This window comes from Emys orbicularis, chromosome 1 (genome assembly GCF_028017835.1).
Source record: "Emys orbicularis isolate rEmyOrb1 chromosome 1, rEmyOrb1.hap1, whole genome shotgun sequence".
In the NCBI taxonomy this organism is placed as follows: domain Eukaryota; kingdom Metazoa; phylum Chordata; order Testudines; family Emydidae; genus Emys; species Emys orbicularis.
This window is the reverse complement of record NC_088683.1, coordinates 99,423,769-99,443,359: the sequence shown is the minus strand read 5'-3', so window position 1 is coordinate 99,443,359 and position 19,591 is coordinate 99,423,769. Positions and strand designations below refer to the sequence as shown.

Sequence of the window (19,591 nt, the reverse complement as noted above, 5' to 3'; positions counted from 1 at the left end):
CATACTTTCCCTCCAGCCTTCCTCACCTTCAGAGGGCACAGCCTGGGCGGTGAGGATGAAAGGATCGTAGTAGCTGTACATCGCTTTCTTCCATACCACAGACATGACGTGGCCCGAAGAAAGGACTTCCACCATGGGCTCCTGACGGCTGCAGCCATAGAATCTGAGAGGAAAGAGATAGCAGGAAGTGTGAAAGAGGGTGGGAATGAGTAAAGGAGGTGAGGAAAGGAGAGGAGCGAAGTGGTGGCAAGAGACGGGGAGAGAGGAAAAAGAGGGGATGAGATTATTCAGACCTTTAACTTCAGTATGTTGCTAAACACTAAGGCCCAGATCCTCAAAGGTGTTTAGGCTTCTGACTTTCATCAAAATCAATGGATATTAGGAGCCTAAATACCTTTGAAGCTCTGGGCCTAGTAACCAAATCAAGGCATAGCATGGAGAAAAGGGCTCAGATCAGGGTGGGGGAGCATGCCCCCACCCCTTGTTAGGACCTTCATCTTGTCTCAAACCAGACCACCTTCATGAGGACTGTGAGACCACAGGGTACCTCTTGTGACGCTACGCCACATATTCTTCATAGAGATATGCTTAAGATATGAATATGGCATAACTAAGATGTATTTTATGCAAGATGGGTCATGAGCGGTATCATTGGAAAGTTATGATTTACTGCATATGATTATCCTATTTGTATGCATATATCATTTCTGCATCTGAAGTTAGGAATATTGAGTATAACAACTACAACTGTGTTTACGCTTGGGGAACGCCCACCAGACAATGTGCAATCAGCCTGCATGGACCATTAGGAAGGACAATAGAACTTTACAGATACTAATCTCCCTCCTTCCTGAGAAGTTTCCTAGGATGCTGCTTTGACACTTCAGGGTCATGTGATCATGTCACCTGATACTGGACACCATCTTGGACTGCTGGTATTTTTCCACTAGGAGGGGGTGGGGGAAAACAAAGGATTCCCGCCATATGCAAATCCTATTTAAGGGTATGTCTACACTACGAAATTAGGTCGAATTTATAGAAGCCGATTTTATAGAAATCGGTTGTATACAGCCGATTGTGTGTGTCCCCACATAAAATGCTCTAAGTGCTCTAGTCGGCGGACTGCGTCCACAGTAACGAGGCTAGCGTCAACTTCCGGAGCATTGCAGTATGGGTAGCTATCCCAGAGTTCCCGCAGTCTCCGCCGCCCATTGGAATTCTGGGTTGAGATCCCAATGCCTGAATGATGCAAAACAGTGTCGCGGGGGGTTCTGGGTACATGTCGTCAGGCCCCTCCCCCTCCGTCAGAGCAACGACAGACAATAGATTCGCGCCTTTTTACCGGGGTTACCTGTGCAGACAACATACCACGGCAAGCATGGAGCCCGCTCAGCTCAGCTCACCGTCACCATATGTCATCTGGGTGCCGGCAGACGTGGTACTGCATTGCTACACAGCAGCAGCAACTAACTGCCTTTTGGCGGTAGACGGTGCAGCATGACTGGTAGCCTTCATCGGTGATCTGGGTGCTGGCAGCCATAGGGCTGCATTGCACACAGCAGCAGCCCCTTGCCTTTTGGTAGAAGATGGTATATTACGACTGGTATCCATCATCGTCATATTGCAGTGGCTGTCAATCATGGGCACCTGGGCAGACATGCTCAGTCCTAGCGAACTGTCTTGACGATGATGGCTATCAATCTTAGTACACTAACTGCCAAGCGCCCAGTATTTTCTGCCAAGCACCCAGAAGATGCCGAGGGCTATCAGTCATGCTGCACCGTCGTCTGCCAGCTTAAGATGTAAAAAATAGATTTGTTCTGTATTCATTTGCTTCCCCCTCCCTCCGTGAAATCAACGGCCTGCTAAACCCAGGCTTTTGAGTTCAATCTTTGGGGTGGGCCATTCTGTGTGACAGCTGTTTGTGTTTCTCCCTGATGCACAGCCACCTTTGTTGATTTTAATTCCCTGTACCTGTACGCCATGTCGTCACTCGCCCCTCCCTCCCTCCCTCCTTCCCCTGGTCCGTCAGATACTAGTTTCGCGCCTTTTTTCAGACCAGACGCCATAGCTAGCACTGGGATCATGGAGCCCGCTCAGATCACCGCAGCAATTATGAGCACTATGAACACCACGCGCATTGTCCTGGAGTATATGCAGAGCCAGGACATGCCAAAGCAAAACCAGGACCAGCCGAGGAGGCGATTGCAGCGCGGCGACGAGAGTGATGAGGAAATTGACATGGATATAGATCTCTCACAAGGCACAGGCCCCAGCAATGTGGAAATCATGGTGTTACTGGGGCAGGTTCATGCCATGGAACGCCGATTCTGGGCCCGGGAAACAAGCACAGACTGGTGGGACCGCATCGTGCTGCAGGTGTGGGACGATTCCCAGTGGCTGCGAAATTTTCGCATGCGTAAGGGCACTTTCATGGAACTTTGTGACTTGCTTTCCCCTGCCCTGAAGCGCCAGAATACCAGGATGAGAGCAGCCCTCACAGTTGAGAAGTGAGTGGCGATAGCCCTGTGGAAGCTTGCAACGCCAGACAGCTACCGGTCAGTCGGGAATCAATTTGGAGTGGGCAAATCTACTGTGGGGGCTGCTGTGATCCAAGTTGCCAGGGCAATGAAAGACCTGGTGATATCAAGGGTAGTGACTCTGGGAAACATGCAGGCCATAGTGGATGGCTTTGCTGCAATGGGATTCCCAAACTGTGGTGGGGCCATAGACGGAACCCATATCCCTATCTTGGCACCGGAGCACCAAGTACATAAACCGCAAGGGGTACTTTTCAATGCTGCTGCAAGCCCTGGTGGATCACAAGGGACGTTTCACCAACATCAACGTGGGATGGCCGGGAAAGGTACATGATGCTCGCGTCTTCAGGCACTCTGCTCTGTTTCGAAAGCTGGAGGAAGGGACTTTCTTCCCGGACCAGAAAGTAACCGTTGGGGATGTTGAAATGCCTATCGTGATCCTTGGGGACCCAGCCTACCCTTAATGCCATGGCTCATGAAGCCGTACACAGGCAGCCTGGACAGGAGTCAGGACCTGTTCAACTACAGGCTGAGCAAGTGCCGAATGGTGGTGGAATGTGCATTTGGACGTTTAAAAGCGCGCTGGCGCAGCTTACTGACTCGCTCAGACTTCAGCGAAAAGAATATCCCCATTGTTATTGCTGCTTGCTGTGCGCTCCACAATATCTGTGAGAGTAAAGGGGAGACATTTATGGCAGGGTGGGAGGTTGAGGCAAATCGCCTGGCCGCTGATTATGCGCAGCCAGACACCAGGGCGGTTAGAGGAGCACAGCAGGGCGCGATGCGCATCAGAGAAGCTTTGAAAACGAGTTTTGTGACTGGCCAGGCTACGGTGTGAAACTTCTGTTTGTTTCTCCTTGATGAACCCTCTGCCCCCCCCCACCCGGTTCAGTCTACTTCCCTGTAAACCAGCCACCCCACCCTCCCCTCCCCCCTTCGAGCACCGCTTGCCCAGGCAATAAAGTCATTGTTACTTCATGCATTCTTTATTAATTCATCACACAACTAGGGGGATAATTGCCAAGGTAGCCCGGGATGGGTGGGGGAGGAGGGAAGGAAAAGGACACACTGCAGTTTAAAACTTTAACTCTTATTGAAGGCCAGCCTTCTGATGCTCGGGCAATCATCTGGGGTGGAGTGACTGGGTGGCCGGAGGCCCCCCCCACCGTGTTCTTGGGCGTCTGGGTGAGGAGGCTATGGAACTTGGAGAGGAGGGCTGTTGGTTACACAGGGGCTGTAGCGGCGGTCTCTGCTCCTGCTGCCTTTCCTGCAGCTCAACCATATGCTGTAGCATATCAGTTTGATGCTCCAGCAGCCGGAGCATCGACTCTTGCCTTCTGTCTGCAAGCTGATGCCACCTATCATCTTCAGCCCACCACTTGCTCTGTTCATCTCACGATTCAGCCCGCCACCTCTCCTCTCGTTCATATTGTGCTTTTCTGTAGTCTGACATTGACTGCCTCCACGCATTCTGCTGTGCTCTGTCAGCGTGGGAGGACATCTGGAGCTCTGTGAACATATCGTCCCGCGTCCTCCGTTTTCTCCTTCTAATCTTCACTAGCCTCTGTGAAGGAGAAACATTTGCAGCTGGTGGAGGAGAAGGGAGAGGTGGTTAAAAAAGACACATTTTAGAGAACAATGGGTACACTCTTTCACGTTAAATTTTGCTGTTCACATTACACAGCACATGTGCTTTCGTTACAAGGTCGCATTTTTCCTCTTATATTGAGGGCCTGCCGGTTTGGTGTGAGAGATCACTCACGCAGTGCCAGGCAACAGATTTCGGCTTGCAGGCAGCCATGGTAAGACACAGTCTTTTGGCTTTTTTAACCTTCTTAACATGTAGCGCTCTCATTTCCCATACCAAGCACCCGTTGGGTTGGCCATTTAAAATGGGTTTGCAATGTAAAAGGAGGGGCTGCGGTTTCCGGGTTAACATGCAGCACAAATCCAACTAACTCCCCTCCCCCCCCACACCCAATTCTCTGGGATGATCACTTCACCCCTCCCCCCCACCGCGTGGCTAACAGCGGGGAATATTTCTGTTCAGCAGAGCAGGAAGGGGCACCTCTGAATGTCCCCTTAATAAAATCGCCCCATTTCAACCAGGTGACCGTGAATGATATCACTCTCCTGAGGATAACAAAGAGCGATAAGGAATGGATGTTGTCTGCATGCCAGCAAACACCGGGACCATACGCTGCCATGCTTTGTTATGCAATGATTCCAGACTACGTGCTACTGGCCTGGCGTGGTAAAGTGTCCTACCATGGCGGACGGGATAAGGCAGCCCTCCCCAGAAACCTTTTGCAAAGGCTTTGGGAGTACATGAAGGAGAGTTTTCTGGAGATGTCCCTGGAGGATTTCCGCTCCATCCCCATACACGTTAACAGACTTTTCCAGTAGCTGTACTGGCTGCGATTGCCAGGGCAAATTAATCATTAATCATTAAACACGCTTGCTTTTAAACCATGTGTAATATTTACAAAGGTACACTCACCAGAGGTCCCCTGTGTGCCCTCAGGGTCTGGGAGCACGCCTTGGGTGAGTTCGGGGGTTACTGGTTCCAGGTCCAGGGTGATAAACATATCCTGGCTGTTGGGGAAACCGGTTTCTCCGCTTCCTTGCTGCTGTGAGCTATCTACATTATCTCCATCCTCATCTTCCTCATACCCCGAACCCACTTCCCTGTGTGTTTCTCCAGTGAGGGAGTCATAGCACACGGTTGGGGTAGTGGTGGCTGCACCCCCTAGAATGGCATGCAGCTCCGCGTAGAAGCGGCATGTTTGCGGCTCTGCCCCGGACCTTCCGTTTGCTTCTCTGGCTTTGTGGTAGGCTTGCCGTAGCTCCTTAATTTTCACGCGGCACTGCTGTGCGTCCCTGTTATGGCCTCTGTCCTTCATGGCCTTGGAGACCTTTTCTAATATTTTGCCATTTCGTTTACTGCTTCGGAGTTCAGCTAGCACTGATTCATCTCCCCATATGGTGAGCAGATCCCGTACCTCACGTTCTGTCCATGCTGGAGCTCTTTTGCGATCCTGGGACTCCATCACGGTTACCTGTGCTGATGAGCTCTGCGTGGTCACCTGTGCTCTCCACGCTGAGCAAACAGGAAATGAAATTCAAACGTTCGCGGGCCTTTTCCTCTCTACCTGGTCAGTGCATCTGAGTTGAGAGTGCTGTCCAGAGCGGTCACAATGAAGCACTGTGGGATAGCTCCCGGAGGCCAATAATGTCGAATTCCGTCCACACTACCCCAATTCCAACCCGCTAAGGCCGATTTTATCGCTAATCCCCTCGTCAGAGGTGGAGTAAAGAAACCGGTTTAAAGGGCCCTTTAAGTCGAAAGAAAGGGCTTCGTCGTGTGAACGTGTCCAGGCTTAATTCGATTTAACACTGCTAAAGTCGACCTAAACTCGTAGTGTAGACCAGGCCTAAGGCTGGGAAGTGAATTAATCTTGGTTCTTCTTCACTGCATCCCAGCCCAAGAAGGAAGACTGCTGAAAACACCTGGAGAAACAAAGGAACTAAGCTGCGGGGGCAGGGAGCGCAGGTAAGAAAGGTCTAGCCTGTGAGAGGAATACCCGGAGATTTATAGAATCATAGAATATCAGGGTTGGAAGGGACCTCAGGAGATCATCTAGTCCAACCCCCTGCTCAAAGCAGGACCAATCCCCAGACAGATTTTTTTACCCCAGTTCCCTAAATGGCCCCCTCAAGGATTGAACTCACAACCCTGGGTTTAGTAGGCCAATGCTCAAACCACTGAGCTATCCCTCCCCCCATTTAAGCTGCAAGCAGTGCCATTTACCTTCAAGAAACTCTGCAACCTGCGCAAAACAACATTTAGGGTGAGAATGTTCTACTATTAACTAGTTGTTTTAGTGTATTAAGCTTAGGTTGTGTGTTTTGTTTTATTTGCTCAGTAATCTGCTTTGATCTGTTTGCTATCCCTTTTAATAATTTAAAATCTACCTTTTATAGTTAATAAACTTGTTTTTTTGTTTATTCTATAACCAGTTTGTGTAATTCATAACTGGGAGGGCAAAAAGCTGTGCATATCTTCCTCCACACTGAAAGGGGGAGCGAATTTCATGACTTATGCTGTATAGATCTCCACCCAGCGCAAGACAGTGTAATTTTGGGTTTACACTCCAGAGGGTGTGTGCACCTGAGTGCTGGGCAATCCCTGAGCTGAGTCTTCCTACACAGAGCTGATCTGTGTCTTTGCAGCTGTGTGTGTGTGTGTGTGTGTGTGTGTGTGTGTGTGTAGCAGGACAGGGTGAGGGAGCCCAGGCTGGTGGTACAGGCAGGCTCAGTCGAACCCCAGTACATCAGGTGGCACCCCAGAAGGGGGACCAACCCATCACACCCCTCATCCATAAATCAGTCATTTTAGAGCCTTCAGGAGCCCCTGTTCTCCCTCTAACCTTAATATGGATCAGACCCCATTCCTAAGGAATCTTAGTCAGAGCTTCAGCTGGTGTAAAATCAGCAGAGTTACACTGAAGTCAGTGCAGCCATAGGTGCCAACTTTCTCCGGCGCCGGCGGGTGCTTGCGCCCCCTGCCCCTGGCCCCGCCCCAACTCCACCCTTTCCCCGCCCCTGGCCCTGCCCCATTCCAACCCCTTCCCCAAAGTCCCTGCCCCAACTCTGCCCCCTCCCTGCCCCTATTGGATCTCTTCCCCAAATCCCCGACCCAGCCCCGCCTCTTCCCCCAGCGCGCCGCATACCTCCTCCTTCCCCCTCCCTCCCTGTCCCGCGAAACAGCTGTTTCATGGCGCAAGTGCTGGGAGGGACGGGGGAGAAGCAGGACGTGGCGGCGCGCTCATGGAGGAGGCAGAGGTGGAGGTGAGCTGGAGCGGGGGGGCGGGGCGGGGAGCTGCCGGTGGGTGCTCAGCACCCACTAATTTTTCTCCATGGGTGCTCCAGCCCCGGAGCACTCACGGAGTCGGCGCCTATGAGTGCAGCTACACCAATTTATACTAGCTAAGGATCTGTCCAAGGATCCTCTTGTAAGGTTCCTGACCCTAAGATCTGGGCTGCTCTGAGGAGGAGTCCTATATCAAGTGATGTTCTCATGAAACTCCTTGGTCTCTGAAGCACAATCTCTTGTTCCACTACCACTGTCTCTGTGGAGTTGCTGTTCTTATTCATCTAAACACTTCAACTAGTTGAACATTTTTTATTTTATTTTTTTTACTAAACTGAAGGGCTGCCTCACTAATATCCCACAGCAGTGAGTTCTACAGGTGAGTTGGTGTACTGTCAGAAAGGGTAAGTAGCGCCAACTGACTCGACTTCTTCCTACCATTTGCTGTATTTTATATCACTGTCATATGAAAGCTACCTACGAGGTGATGAGACGGTTCTCCAGTGGCCCAGCTGCATCATACATGGCCAGCCGGTCCCTGCACTCCGGGAGGGTCCACTCCAGACGTAGTTTGATCATGTGGCCTTTGGGACCACGGAGGTGCCAAAGACAACTGGAGGCCAAGTAGTCAGGGCCCTTCAGCCTGAGGACTTCCTCCGCCCTGATGTGACTGTACCTGTAGCAACCTGAATCCATGAGACAAACAGAACCCCAGAGTGCTGTTAGCTGAGTGTCAGGGAAGGGGCTCTTACCAACAAGATACCCTAATGATGACCAATACAAGCCAGTTAGGTTCTGTGTTAGCCCAGTTCCTCCCAGTGATCTCACTTTACTTTCACACTTTACCCTAGTTCCTCCCAGTGACACCAGTCCCCTCTCACTAGCCTACTCCAAGCTAATTATTGCCTTCTTCTAGGCAGACTCTCATTCTCATATTTCTCTTCTGTTTGACCCATTTTCCTTGTTCCTGGCCCCGTCCTCAACATACTGTTTATCCCATTTAGAGTACATGCTGCCTGTTCTACTGACACTTCTAATTCTCTTTGGATTGGCAGCTCTGAATGGGGACTGTAAGTGAAGGGAAGAGTGAGTTTCCAAGTGCACACCATGCATGCACACGTAGAGCCTGAACGCAAATGTCCAGCTATTAGCCAGAGAGTTTGTTGTGACACCGGGTTAAATGTTCAAAAGCACCTATGTGACTTAGGCACCTTAGCCCAGATCCTCAAAGATATTTCAGTGCCTAACTGCCATTGAGATAAATACCTAATGCCTCTGAGGATCTGAAAGTCAATGGGATTTAGGTTGCTAAGTCACAGTGGTGCTTTTGAAAGTGTTATTCACTGTGTGCAGCATCCGTGCTTCATGAATACAATCCTCTTCCCCTCATTTTCCTTGATCTTACATCTCAGGACAGTAATCAAAATAATTCTGGCCCCTCACCAAATCCCCCCAAACAAAATGAACTCAAAAAGCAAGGGAAAGGATGGCCTACCCAGAGTGGATTTCAGCACTACTATGTCTTTCACACTGGATTCTGTTGGAAAGGAAATATATAAAAGAAAGAAAAAAAACATAAGAATCTGTAGTACCTAAAATCTAAGCTGCAGGATGGGCCCCTCTCCTCCTTTCTGTGCCCAGTGGTCCCCGCATCAAGCACTACCCTGGGTGCCTTCATTCCTTACTATGCCTGTTATCAAGATCTACTTTGGTCACCTTCTCTATCTCCCATTCCTCCATCCTTGTCCAACCTATCCTGGGCCCTGTCCCTCTTACCCATGATGCCCCAACCTGCCATGAGCCTCTCTCCTTCTTTACTTGGCCATCATCTGATCCTCTCCCAGGCATATTCTCTTCTTCCCACACAAGTCAGTCATTAACCTAGGCCACCATTCTTTAGCCACACCCCACGTGGCCTTAGGCCCTTCCCCTCCTAACCATGCTCATTGTCAAGCACTAGTACCCCAGGGAAGTGCCTTGCTTCCCACGCCTCCCAGGCTCTACCCTGGCTACCTGCCTGTGACCCAACCCACTTTCCTCCTTTCTTCTCTCTTACTCTAGATGGAAAGAAAGTCCCTTGGGGTGACCAGAGATGTGGGGGTAGAAGGATCCAAATCCCAAAGGGGATTGGGCTCTTCTCACTCAGGGCCTCAAGGAAGGGGGATTCTTTCCAGTGACTTCAGTGGGCTTTGAATCTGCTGTCAAAGAGGGTTATGAATGAAAAAAAAACAACTGAAAATGTGAAGATAACAGGGAGGATTGGTACAAGTGACCACAAGGTATGTGAGTTTGGCACAGTGAATACTAGGTTAACAGAATACTGCAGTCCAAAGGGATTCTTTAACAAGAAAATCAGTTATGGGGAATTAAGAAATTTGGGGTCCTCTTCTTCCTGTTGCAGGATATGAATAACTTCCATTGAAAACAGTGGGAGTTTCTTGTAGTCTCCGAGAGACAGGGATGGAGAGAGAACAAAGCCCCCAATGAGTGATGTCCAATAGATGGAATATTGAACTGCTTTATAAAATGTCCCTTTAAAAAGGAACATAAAGAGAGGACAATCCACAAACCTGTTTAAAAAAATAGTGTCAGAGTGTGGTTGGCCCATTTAGGGGAGTTGGGCCCAGCCCCACCTGTGACTGATCAGCTGCCTCCCAGCTCATGCTAAGAGGCAGTGATCAGGTGATAGTTTGTAGATCGCCTGGTCCTCATAAAGGCCAGCAAGAGCTTTGTTGAGTGGAGGGCTGCTGGTGGGTGGGAAGATTGTGGTTTCAGGAGTTCCTAGGGCAGGGGAAAGAGGCCAGGTTACATATGATTCCTAGGCAGATGGCCTGCTGAGGGTAATCCTATAGGGAATAGATCGGCTCCTAAAGAAGACCTTGAGTCAGGGTGAAAGGATGTGATTATATTTTTGAACCTGTGTTAAATAGATTTTATTCTGGAGAAATGAGTTCCTGAAAGAAAAGGGGCTGAAATCCTATGGCTAGAGAGAGATTGTGGGCTTACAAATAGCTATTAGTAAAAAAGTGAGGGAAGACTTGGAAGATCTGACCACATACAAATCAGTGGGTTGATAAAATAGGCACCCTATGATAAAGAGAGGCAGCTAACAAATTTAGTAATATTAAGAGTCTTCACATAGGAGCATTTGGCTGAGGGTTTTAAAACACTTTACTGCTGTCAATTAATTACACCTCAACAAGCTGTGAGGTTGGAAAGTGTAAAGGAATTGTTAACTATCATTTTATTCCCACTTTACAGATGGCTAAACAAAGACCTAGATTAAGTGATTTGCCAAGGCAGTGTCTATCCCAGGGATAGAATCCTGAGGATCTTGATTTTTGCCCCCTGCTCTAGGCGCTAGACCTACTTCTTCCCAAACTATCAAATCTTACTCAACTACAGACATTTACTTTTGAAATGTCATGGAGAAACAGGGAAACCCCAATAGATGATCATGGCAATTAGAATTGAGCAAAGCTAACTTTAGACCCTAATAAAATAATGAACAAATGTGAAGGGAATGAGAGGAAAAAACTGGAAACCTTTAGAAGATAATGGTACTGACAAACTTGATTGCTTTTTTTGATAGAATTACTAAATTAGTGGATAAAGGGAAAGCAGAAGATGCAATATAGCTTGATTTTTAGTGAATCATTAGGCATGTGTTTCATGAAATCTTAATTTAAATTGGCTCGAATGTGAGCACTGTCACATACAGTGCACCAGAAACTGAAAAGCTGCAAATAAAAAATAATTATAAATGGCAATTTATTAAATGGAGAGAGGTGTTCAATGGGACGTTAGGTTTGGTCTTATTTAACATCTTCACTAATGATCTGGAAGAGGGAGTCAAAAGCATTTTAATGACATTCCCCAATACTAAATTAAAAAACAGCCATGAGAACAGAGAGAAAAGGACCTTGTGAAGTGAGAAATAGGGTAGGGATATACCAAAATAAGATTAATCTGGGGAAAATGCCAGATAATGTATCTAGGGGGAAATGGTTGGAAACATGTTATTTAATGAGAAACTTGGAATTGGCAATAGTGAAAGAGACCCCGGGAGTAACAACGATAGCAAATTAGAGATGAGTTTGCAATGCAATAGGGCAGAATTTAAACAAACAAACACAGTCATTGTGGGCAGGGCCGGCTCTAGGTTTTTTACTGCCCCAAGCAAAAAAAATGTTGGCTGCCCCTCTAGTCCTGAGGAACTGGAAATGTTAGCATCTTTTAAATTTATTTTATAACCAAGAGCACTGCAGTCAGCGGAAACTCCTCTTTTGTCACCAGTTATAACCCAAGGAATAACCACTACTCCTCAAAAAATTTGGAATCCTTGGCTATAAAATAAATTCAGTATTTCATTGATCTACGTATGGATTGGATCCTATAAACATTTATACACATGACTAATGTTATTCACATGAGTATTTCCATGGAGGTTGAGCGGGAGTCCTGACACTGCCACCTGTTGGCTTAGGGAGTAGCTATCCCTATAATTCTACAGTTCTGGGAGTTCCTACCAATCACATGCTGGGAACACATACCAAATAAATATCCTAAGGATTTTCTGCCAAAAGTACCTAGCTAAATATTTATGCCACACTCGTCGCATATCTGAGTACCTAACACAAACACATTACTCCGCATGGGTGTCCTATCTGTAGACCTGAACTCTTTTTTTTTCTCTTCCCCTTTGCAGAACTTTCTGCAATGCCTCCAATCTTTCAGCTTTTCTCAACAGCATTTTGAACACAGCCAGAGGAGGTGAGAGTTGAGTAGGATTTTGGTTTTAAGTTATCATTAATACCATGACAAAGAGATGGGCCTTACACTTTTTCTCTAAAAACAGTTGACTTTTTAGTCATCCTCAGCTTTTGTGAAACAGAGGGAGTTTCATAGTGGTGGGCTTGTTACCGCTAAGTCTACCTTCAGCTCCTGTTAGTTTCATTAGCAAAAATGAGGCTTAAGAGATCTTGGTCACAAGGGAGCAGTTGGCTCAAAGATGGCTCAGGCCTAACCATTAAGATATTTGAGAGTAAAGACCAGAAAAAACTTCAATGGATGGTGAATGCAATGTACACCAGTATAGTGTGTGCAGAGTCCTGTCTAGTGTGCTTGCATCAGCCTGTTCTTGCCAACAACCCTGGCTACTGAGTTCAGCTTCTGACAATAGTTTTCTGCCCAAGTACAAGTGTGCTGTGGTAGTCCACAAATCTATCTACTGGCAGATGTTTATTTGAAAACAGAAATAATGATCTCTCTCTCTCTCTCCTCCTTGTGAACCAGCAGGAGGAAGGATTGGTTGGTTCCTGGGTTCTTTACTGTTGTTGGTGTATATGTTTGAGTGTAAGTGGGTGTGGCGTGTGTGTACCATTAACTTACTGAAAGAAAAACAAGTTGAAGAATTGAGTTTTACCTTTAGTTCTGAATGTGGTGAAGTCTGTTGTCATACATCTCTTGTGTGGGAGTGAGTTCCATAATCTGGGGCCAATTCCTGTGGCAGGTCTGTCTTTTAATAATCCAGTGGCTGCCCCCCTAAGCAGGACTTTCCCCCGCTCCACCCAGCTGCAGCCCCGCCAGCCGCCACTGCCCCGGGACACCTTTGCCTCCTGTTACCTTCGGTTCCGTTTGGGTCTGGGCTGGTTTCACCCCAGGGCGTGCCTTGCTCTGAGCCACTTCCCCCCTCCGCTGCGCTTTAAGCAGCCGGGCTGGTCTGTGCTCCCTGGCCCGCTGGCCCGGGGCATCGGGTGTCAGCAACTGGCCACATCTGTCAAAGCGGCTCCTCTCCGCCCCCCTGCGAGCAGGAGCCGGGGACTTTGCCTCATACCCACTCCCCGTGGCTCTGCCGGGCTGGGAGCCGCTCCGCGAGCAAAGCACATTGTGCAGAGCCAGCCTGGCTGCCGCCAGGTCCTAGCACTGCCCGATCCGCCCATTGGTGGATTTTTCAGGGAAAAAAAGGATGGCCAGAATGCCGCCCCTGGAAATGTGCCGCCCCAAGCACGTGCTTGCTTTGCTGGTGCCTAGAGCTGGTCCTGATTGTGGGCTCTATGCACAGAGATATCACATCACAGAGCAAGGAGGGAGCAATCACACCATGGGCCTGATCCAAACCTCAGTGCCATCAATGGCATTTTTTTCCACTGACTTAATGGACTTTGGATCAAGGCCTATAAAAGACCTGAAATATCAAGGGCAGTTGCCAGGCCCTCATTCCCAGGACACTTTAACAAGCCGTGATCTCTATTTTTTGCACTGATAAAAAAAATCTTGAAGTCAATATAAGGAATTGAAATGATGGAAATATGACAAGCATCATGAAGCAGAAACAATTGTAATCTAAGTATGTTGCATTCAGCTCTGTTCTCAGTCTATCAGAGAGTGGAATAGTCTCCCAAGGAACATCATGGAAGCCCGGTTGCTTGGGACATTGGAGTAAAGCTACAAAGCATATAGTGCAGGGAACAGCTCTGTGCTTGCCAAAGCTGAAGGAGGAGGCAGAGGAAAGGACAAGATGCTGCCTAGTCAGTCACTGCCATCTCTTACTCCATGAGTCTATAATTCTTCAGGGGAATAACCAAACTTCATGAAAAGTGTGTCCTGTACAAGGAGGAAACACTTGTAATTCATTCCCCTGTCCTGTTCTGTCTTCTGCCTTTCCCTCTAGCATACACTCAACCCTTCCTCTATTTTTCCTCTCTCCTTCCCTTTCAGTAATGCCATTCAGTCTAGCCTCTCAACCTGCCTGCAGCAACTTATAGGCCTCAGCCCCTAATCCTGAAAGTTTAGGTCACACTTGGGTGGCTGATACTCACCCAGCAGAACCAGAGAGTCTGGATCAACCTTGTACTCTGTCTGGTAGGAGAGGCGGCTTGTACTGTTGGCGCTGGCGAGAAGCTCTCTGCAGAGAGTCATGTTCACCCTCTCAGCAGTCATCTCCTTGTGCTGACTCTCGGGGACTTGAAGGGCGAACCAGAAGAAGAAGGTCAGGGACCCCTCCCTAGCAGGGAGATAGCACATTAATTTCCTTCATCCTTTTCATTTCAAGTGAGTTCAGCACTGGTGAGAGTCACCTCACTGACAGCCCTGGAGACAGATCTCCTCCTCTCTTTAGCTACAGATCAGACACATCAGTGCAAACGTCCCAAAGCACACTGCCCCACCAATGTGCCTCAGCCCCAACCTAGAGAGACCACCTTTAGTGGAAAAGAAGAGCCAGTCCAGTTTGTCCATGGTCCATTCAATAGTTGGTCTTTCTGCTGAGGAAGCCATCTTGTGCCACTGGTAATGGTGCGTTTAATTATCTGGACACCTGCCCATTAGAAACTAAAATGAGATCATTAAACTTTTTTATAATCCACTTGAATGTGCTTCAGGTGGAAATGACTTGTGGTCACTGCTGACATAGATTGAAAATGTTGACCTTTAAGGCTCCATGTCCCATCTCCCAGTAGTGACAAGTGACTGATGCTAGACTCTGTTCAGCTGATCAGAATGAGCCTTTAATCCTGTGCAGGGACCATTGATACAGTGCAAGAGATCACAACCATCGTAGTTTCTCAGCTGAATGACAGAGAAAATGGCCCAAGCTGGGGAGCGACTGTAGGCCTGAGTGAAAAAATGTGAATGAAACATTTTCCTGCTGGAAAAAGTTTTTTTTTTTTCTGAAATAGAAATTTTCTGTGGGCAAAGATTGCTGTTGACGTAATTTGCCATTGGGAAAATCAAAACAAAATGTTGGGATCATGTTGACACTAATCTCCACATCTGCCCTAGCCACCACAGTGCCCTGAGGCAGTTGTAGTTCCAGGTCCCCGCTACTCCACTTCTCCCTTATGGGCCCTGCCCCGTGCAGAACTGCATCTCCCAGGATGCACCATGGTCTTTGTGATGTTTCATTTTGTGTTGACAGTACAAAATGAAACATTTCGATTCAAGAATGTTAAAACAGTCTTTCAATAGAAAATGCTGAGACTAAACCTTTTGACATTTCCTAATTAATTTTTTTCTGGACTTTTCATTCCATAAGAAGTTTTGATATTTTGACTTTTCATCTCAGTTTGGGCTGAAAACAAACGTTGAATTATTGGAATTTCCTGTGGGATGGAAATTCCATTTTTCAATCAGCTTTAGTCCAGAGCCCAGGTGGAGTAAGAATGGAGGTTGCAGCAGCTCTTGTCAGATGAACAGATGGCTACTGAACAAGATCACAACCTAGCTGTAACTTTCACATAGGACAGGAGAGACAGAGTCCTGAAAAGCAAACAAATGTGGATGTAACACTCACCCGAAGGCATATACTGTGCTGGAGTTGTAATATGGATCCAGGTCAGTGACATGAATAAGTTCCCTCAGCTGTAATAAGAATGCCAACTGATAACTAGCCAGCAAGAGTACAACAGCAAACTTCCCATGGAACCCACCCAGTGCTCCAGCCCCCTCTGTTTTGGTATAACCCACCTAGTCTTCCATTCACAGAAGCACCTGTGGCCCATTCCCCCACTCAGCCTCAGCTCCCACACATGAAACCACCCTCACCATCTTCTGTAGCTTTGCTGACTCAGTCCAGAAGGCTCTGGATTCTGGCCGTCCAAGGTCCAGGGAGTACTGACAATTGAGGATCCGGAGGCTGCCGGAGTAGAACTGCAGGACGGTTGATTCCAAGTGTCGTGGTCTGTAGTCTGACAACAAAAGACACAGGCAGATTAACCCATGGATGTGGAGGACAGAGGGTTCTTTGGGTGGGTGGGGGAACTTAGCTAGCTCCCTAGGGAATCAGTGCACAGATGGTTGACCCATGGCGACCCATCCAGGAGTCACTGATTCTCTTTGGCATCTAAATCGGCTTCCTCCTTGCTAGGACACATGAGCACCAGCATAAAGAACAAAACACCTTAGAACTGTTACCTAGGAAATACCAGGTCAGCACTCCAGCTCCAGCCAACAGCACAAGGACTATCCAGAGGGGTGCATAGCGCAGGCAGTCGCGAGCCTTGCTCTTGGGTTCATCCTCAGATGGGGTGTTTGCATCTTCCTCAGCCTCCATCATGGGCATCTAGTCAGGCAGCAGACCAAAGATCAGGCTGTGTTATCTTCGCATCCCATGCTCCCTTCCTATGTGTCCTTTATCATCTATATGCTCCTCTTCCTATTTGTACATCCCCTTGTTATCTATGCATAGGGCCCTACCAAATTCACGGCCATGAAAAACACATCACAGACCGTGAAATCTGGTCTTTTCTGTGCTTTTACTCTCTACTATACAGATTTCATGCGGGAGACCAGCCTTTCTCAAATTGGGGATCCTGACCCAAAAGGGAGTTGCCTGGGGGTTGCGACCCTTACTTCAGCGCTGCCTTCAGAGCTGGGCGGCCGGAGAACAGCGGCTATTGGCTGGGTACCCAGCTCTGAAGGCAGCACCCTGTCAGCAGCAGCACAGAAGTAAGGGTGGCAATGCCATATCATACCATCTCTGAAGGCAGAGCCACTGCCAGCAGCAGTGCAGAAGTAAGGATGGCCTGGTATGGTATTGACACCCTTACTTCTAGGCTGCTGCCTGCAGAGCTGGGCGGCCAGAGAGTGGCGCCTGCTGACTGAGGGCCCAGCTCTGCAGGCAGCAGCCTAGAAATAAGGGTGTCAATACCATACCAGGCAATCCTTACTTCTGTGCTGCTGGTGGTGGTGGCGCTGCCTTCAGAGCTGAGCTCCCAGCCAGCAGCTGCCACTCTCCAGCTGCCCAGCTCTGAAGGCAGCGTCACCACCACCAGCAGCGCAGAAGTAAGGGTAGCAGCACCGCAACCCCCCCATACACACAATATCTTTGCGACCCCCCTAAAATAACCTGGTAACCCACCCCCCCAAACTCCTTTTTGGGTCAGGACCCCAACAATTACAACACTGTGAAATTTCATATTTAAATAGCTAAAATCATGAAATTTACGATTTTTAAAATCATATGACCATGAAATTGACCAAAATGGTCCATGAATTTGGTAGGGCCCTAGCTATGCCAAATCCCTAGGAGCTTGCTCATTGCTTACACAAGCAAAACTCCTGTTGAAGTCCCGCAGGAGTTTATTCAGTCATTACTTAGGCAGAAGCTGAGTGAGACCTTTAGGATCATGCCCTACCCATCCTCCTGCTGGCTCTGTGCCCCTAGTGTCTGTATGTCCTAACTTTTTAATACATTCCCCAGCATACCTGTGTCTGCCCCCAAATGTCACTGAATGCAACAGCATCACCTATGCAGACCGCTGAGCTCCAGGGCTCTGCAACAGGAATGCTTTCAAATGCTGCATAACCCACACTAAAGTAGCTCCTTGCTACCCCATCTCTCCCCCCTCCCCACTGATGGATACTAGGGAGCAGTGACCCTCCAATGGTAATTCAGCCCTCTACCTTCCAGATCGCCATCTTTACCCCTCCTCCCACAACACCTGATTGTCTGACTTATTCCTGCCTACTCCCCTTCCTGTAATCGCCCGTGATTCTCTGCTAAGAAGTACCGTAGCCTACCAAGACTGGATGCTCCTGGGCTGGCCTCCTCGGACACTTTCCCTCTACTGTCCCTTAAGAGGCCCTGTGAAAGTCCTGTCACCCAATAACATACTAGTAGAGGCCAAAGGATTTGCATGTCGACATATGAGTGTGCCTGGACGTGAATGTGAGGGGGTGTGCGGGGGTGTCAGAGAGTGCCGGAATGTGTTTTAGCATGTTCCAAAGCCTGTGTACATGGTGCTCTGCCTGCCTGGAGAACACACACGTGTATGTTAGTGAGTTATGTGTATGCATGGGGCTGTGCCTGTGTGTGTTAGAGTGCAGGGGTGAGGGGTGCATGTGAGTGCCTGTTAGAGGAGGTCTCTAGGGTGCTGAAGCATGTGGATGCACATGTTTGTGCACACAAGGAAGTCTGTATTAACGTGTGTGCTGCATGACCATATGAGAACAACAAAGGGCAGCCAGCATTCCTTATTCACTCTGATACTGAGGCTCCTCCCAACCCTCAACTTTGCTCCTCAAATACAGAGACACATGTAAAGAGTGTTTAAAAAAAAAAAAGCAACTCAATGGAAACATCTAACTTAACAAGAGCGGGCACAAAGACAACAGTGAATCCATTAACACCACCACTTCCTGTCTCCTACAACCCTCTCACATGCAGTAGAGATCAGAATACACCGATGTTGCTCTTCACTGTGATCTCCTTTCAGCTGACGTTCCTCAGGGGTATCCCCCTGCCCCGGAGCAGGAGGGAGGAGGCGAGGGTCTCTACTCCACCTTCAAGGGATTCCTTCAAAACAACAGCCGCATAAAGAACCACAAACTGATCAAAAAGAGCCTCCCTTTGCTAGAAGATCAATTCTAGGCACTGGGGTTTCCCCCAGAGCTACAGACCTACCTTTGAAACCTCCAGCTCTGCATGTGGCCGGGTGCACACACATTGGTAGACATGTGTTTACTCAAGCCCAAGGCCTCCCTGGCGATCAATAATGTGAGGCCATATCTCTTTGTTTTGGCCTTTGCCCTGTCCGGCCCTACAGAGAGGGCTGAGCGTGCTCAGGAGAGACACAGCTTTCTCTAATGGAGGATGGCTCAGAGGGAAAGGAGGTTTGCCGAGAGAGAGGATCTGCAGGCTGTGAAAAGATGATGCTGTAAACAGCCTGGGTAACAGTCCCCCATCCCCTGAGAAGCCTAACCTGGAAGGCAGGTGCAGACGGATCACAGATTCCCTCTATGGGGCAACTAGTTGCTCAGCAACTGCTTTCTGTCTTAGTTACACTCCTGGGTCCCAGTGGAGATAAAAGGCATAAATGGCACTGAGAAGAAAAGGGGTGGGGAGGGGGGGGCTCTTGCTGAAGGCAGTGGGCTGTACAAAGGAGGGACAATGGGAGGTGGCAGGGGCTAGCACTGTCCAAACTAATAGTACTGGTAAGAACTAGGCAAAGCTTTATCGGTGCCCCTCAGTCCTGACCCGTAATGCTCCCTGCCACTCCAATTCTGAGCCTCCCCCGTCCCTTCTTTGCCAATTCTCCTCACCCTCACCCTATAGCACCCTTACTAATCCAATCCTAGGCTCCCACGCAGCTTTGCCAATGCCCCTCACTCCAGTTTGGAGCATCCCATTTCTTTAGCCCCAGGCTCTCCATACAGCTCTGATAATACATCTCACCCG

At 48.6% G+C, this 19,591-nt stretch overlaps 1 protein-coding gene across 1 annotated transcript in view; it reads right to left on the bottom strand.

The window, feature by feature from the left end:
- The window catches only part of TMPRSS6 (transmembrane serine protease 6), a 37,946-nt gene extending 21,472 nt beyond the window's left edge, over nucleotides 1–16,474 (bottom strand). The window contains exons 1-7 of the mRNA XM_065399331.1: nucleotides 16,327–16,474; nucleotides 15,958–16,100; nucleotides 15,707–15,774; nucleotides 14,235–14,419; nucleotides 8,909–8,950; nucleotides 7,895–8,099; nucleotides 27–163 (exon numbers count right to left, since the gene is read on the bottom strand). Of these exons, the coding sequence (XP_065255403.1) occupies nucleotides 27–163; nucleotides 7,895–8,099; nucleotides 8,909–8,950; nucleotides 14,235–14,419; nucleotides 15,707–15,774; nucleotides 15,958–16,100; nucleotides 16,327–16,474 (928 nt within the window). The remainder of the gene's footprint in view (nucleotides 1–26; nucleotides 164–7,894; nucleotides 8,100–8,908; nucleotides 8,951–14,234; nucleotides 14,420–15,706; nucleotides 15,775–15,957; nucleotides 16,101–16,326) is intronic.
- Nucleotides 16,475–19,591: the final 3,117 nt, after the last annotated feature.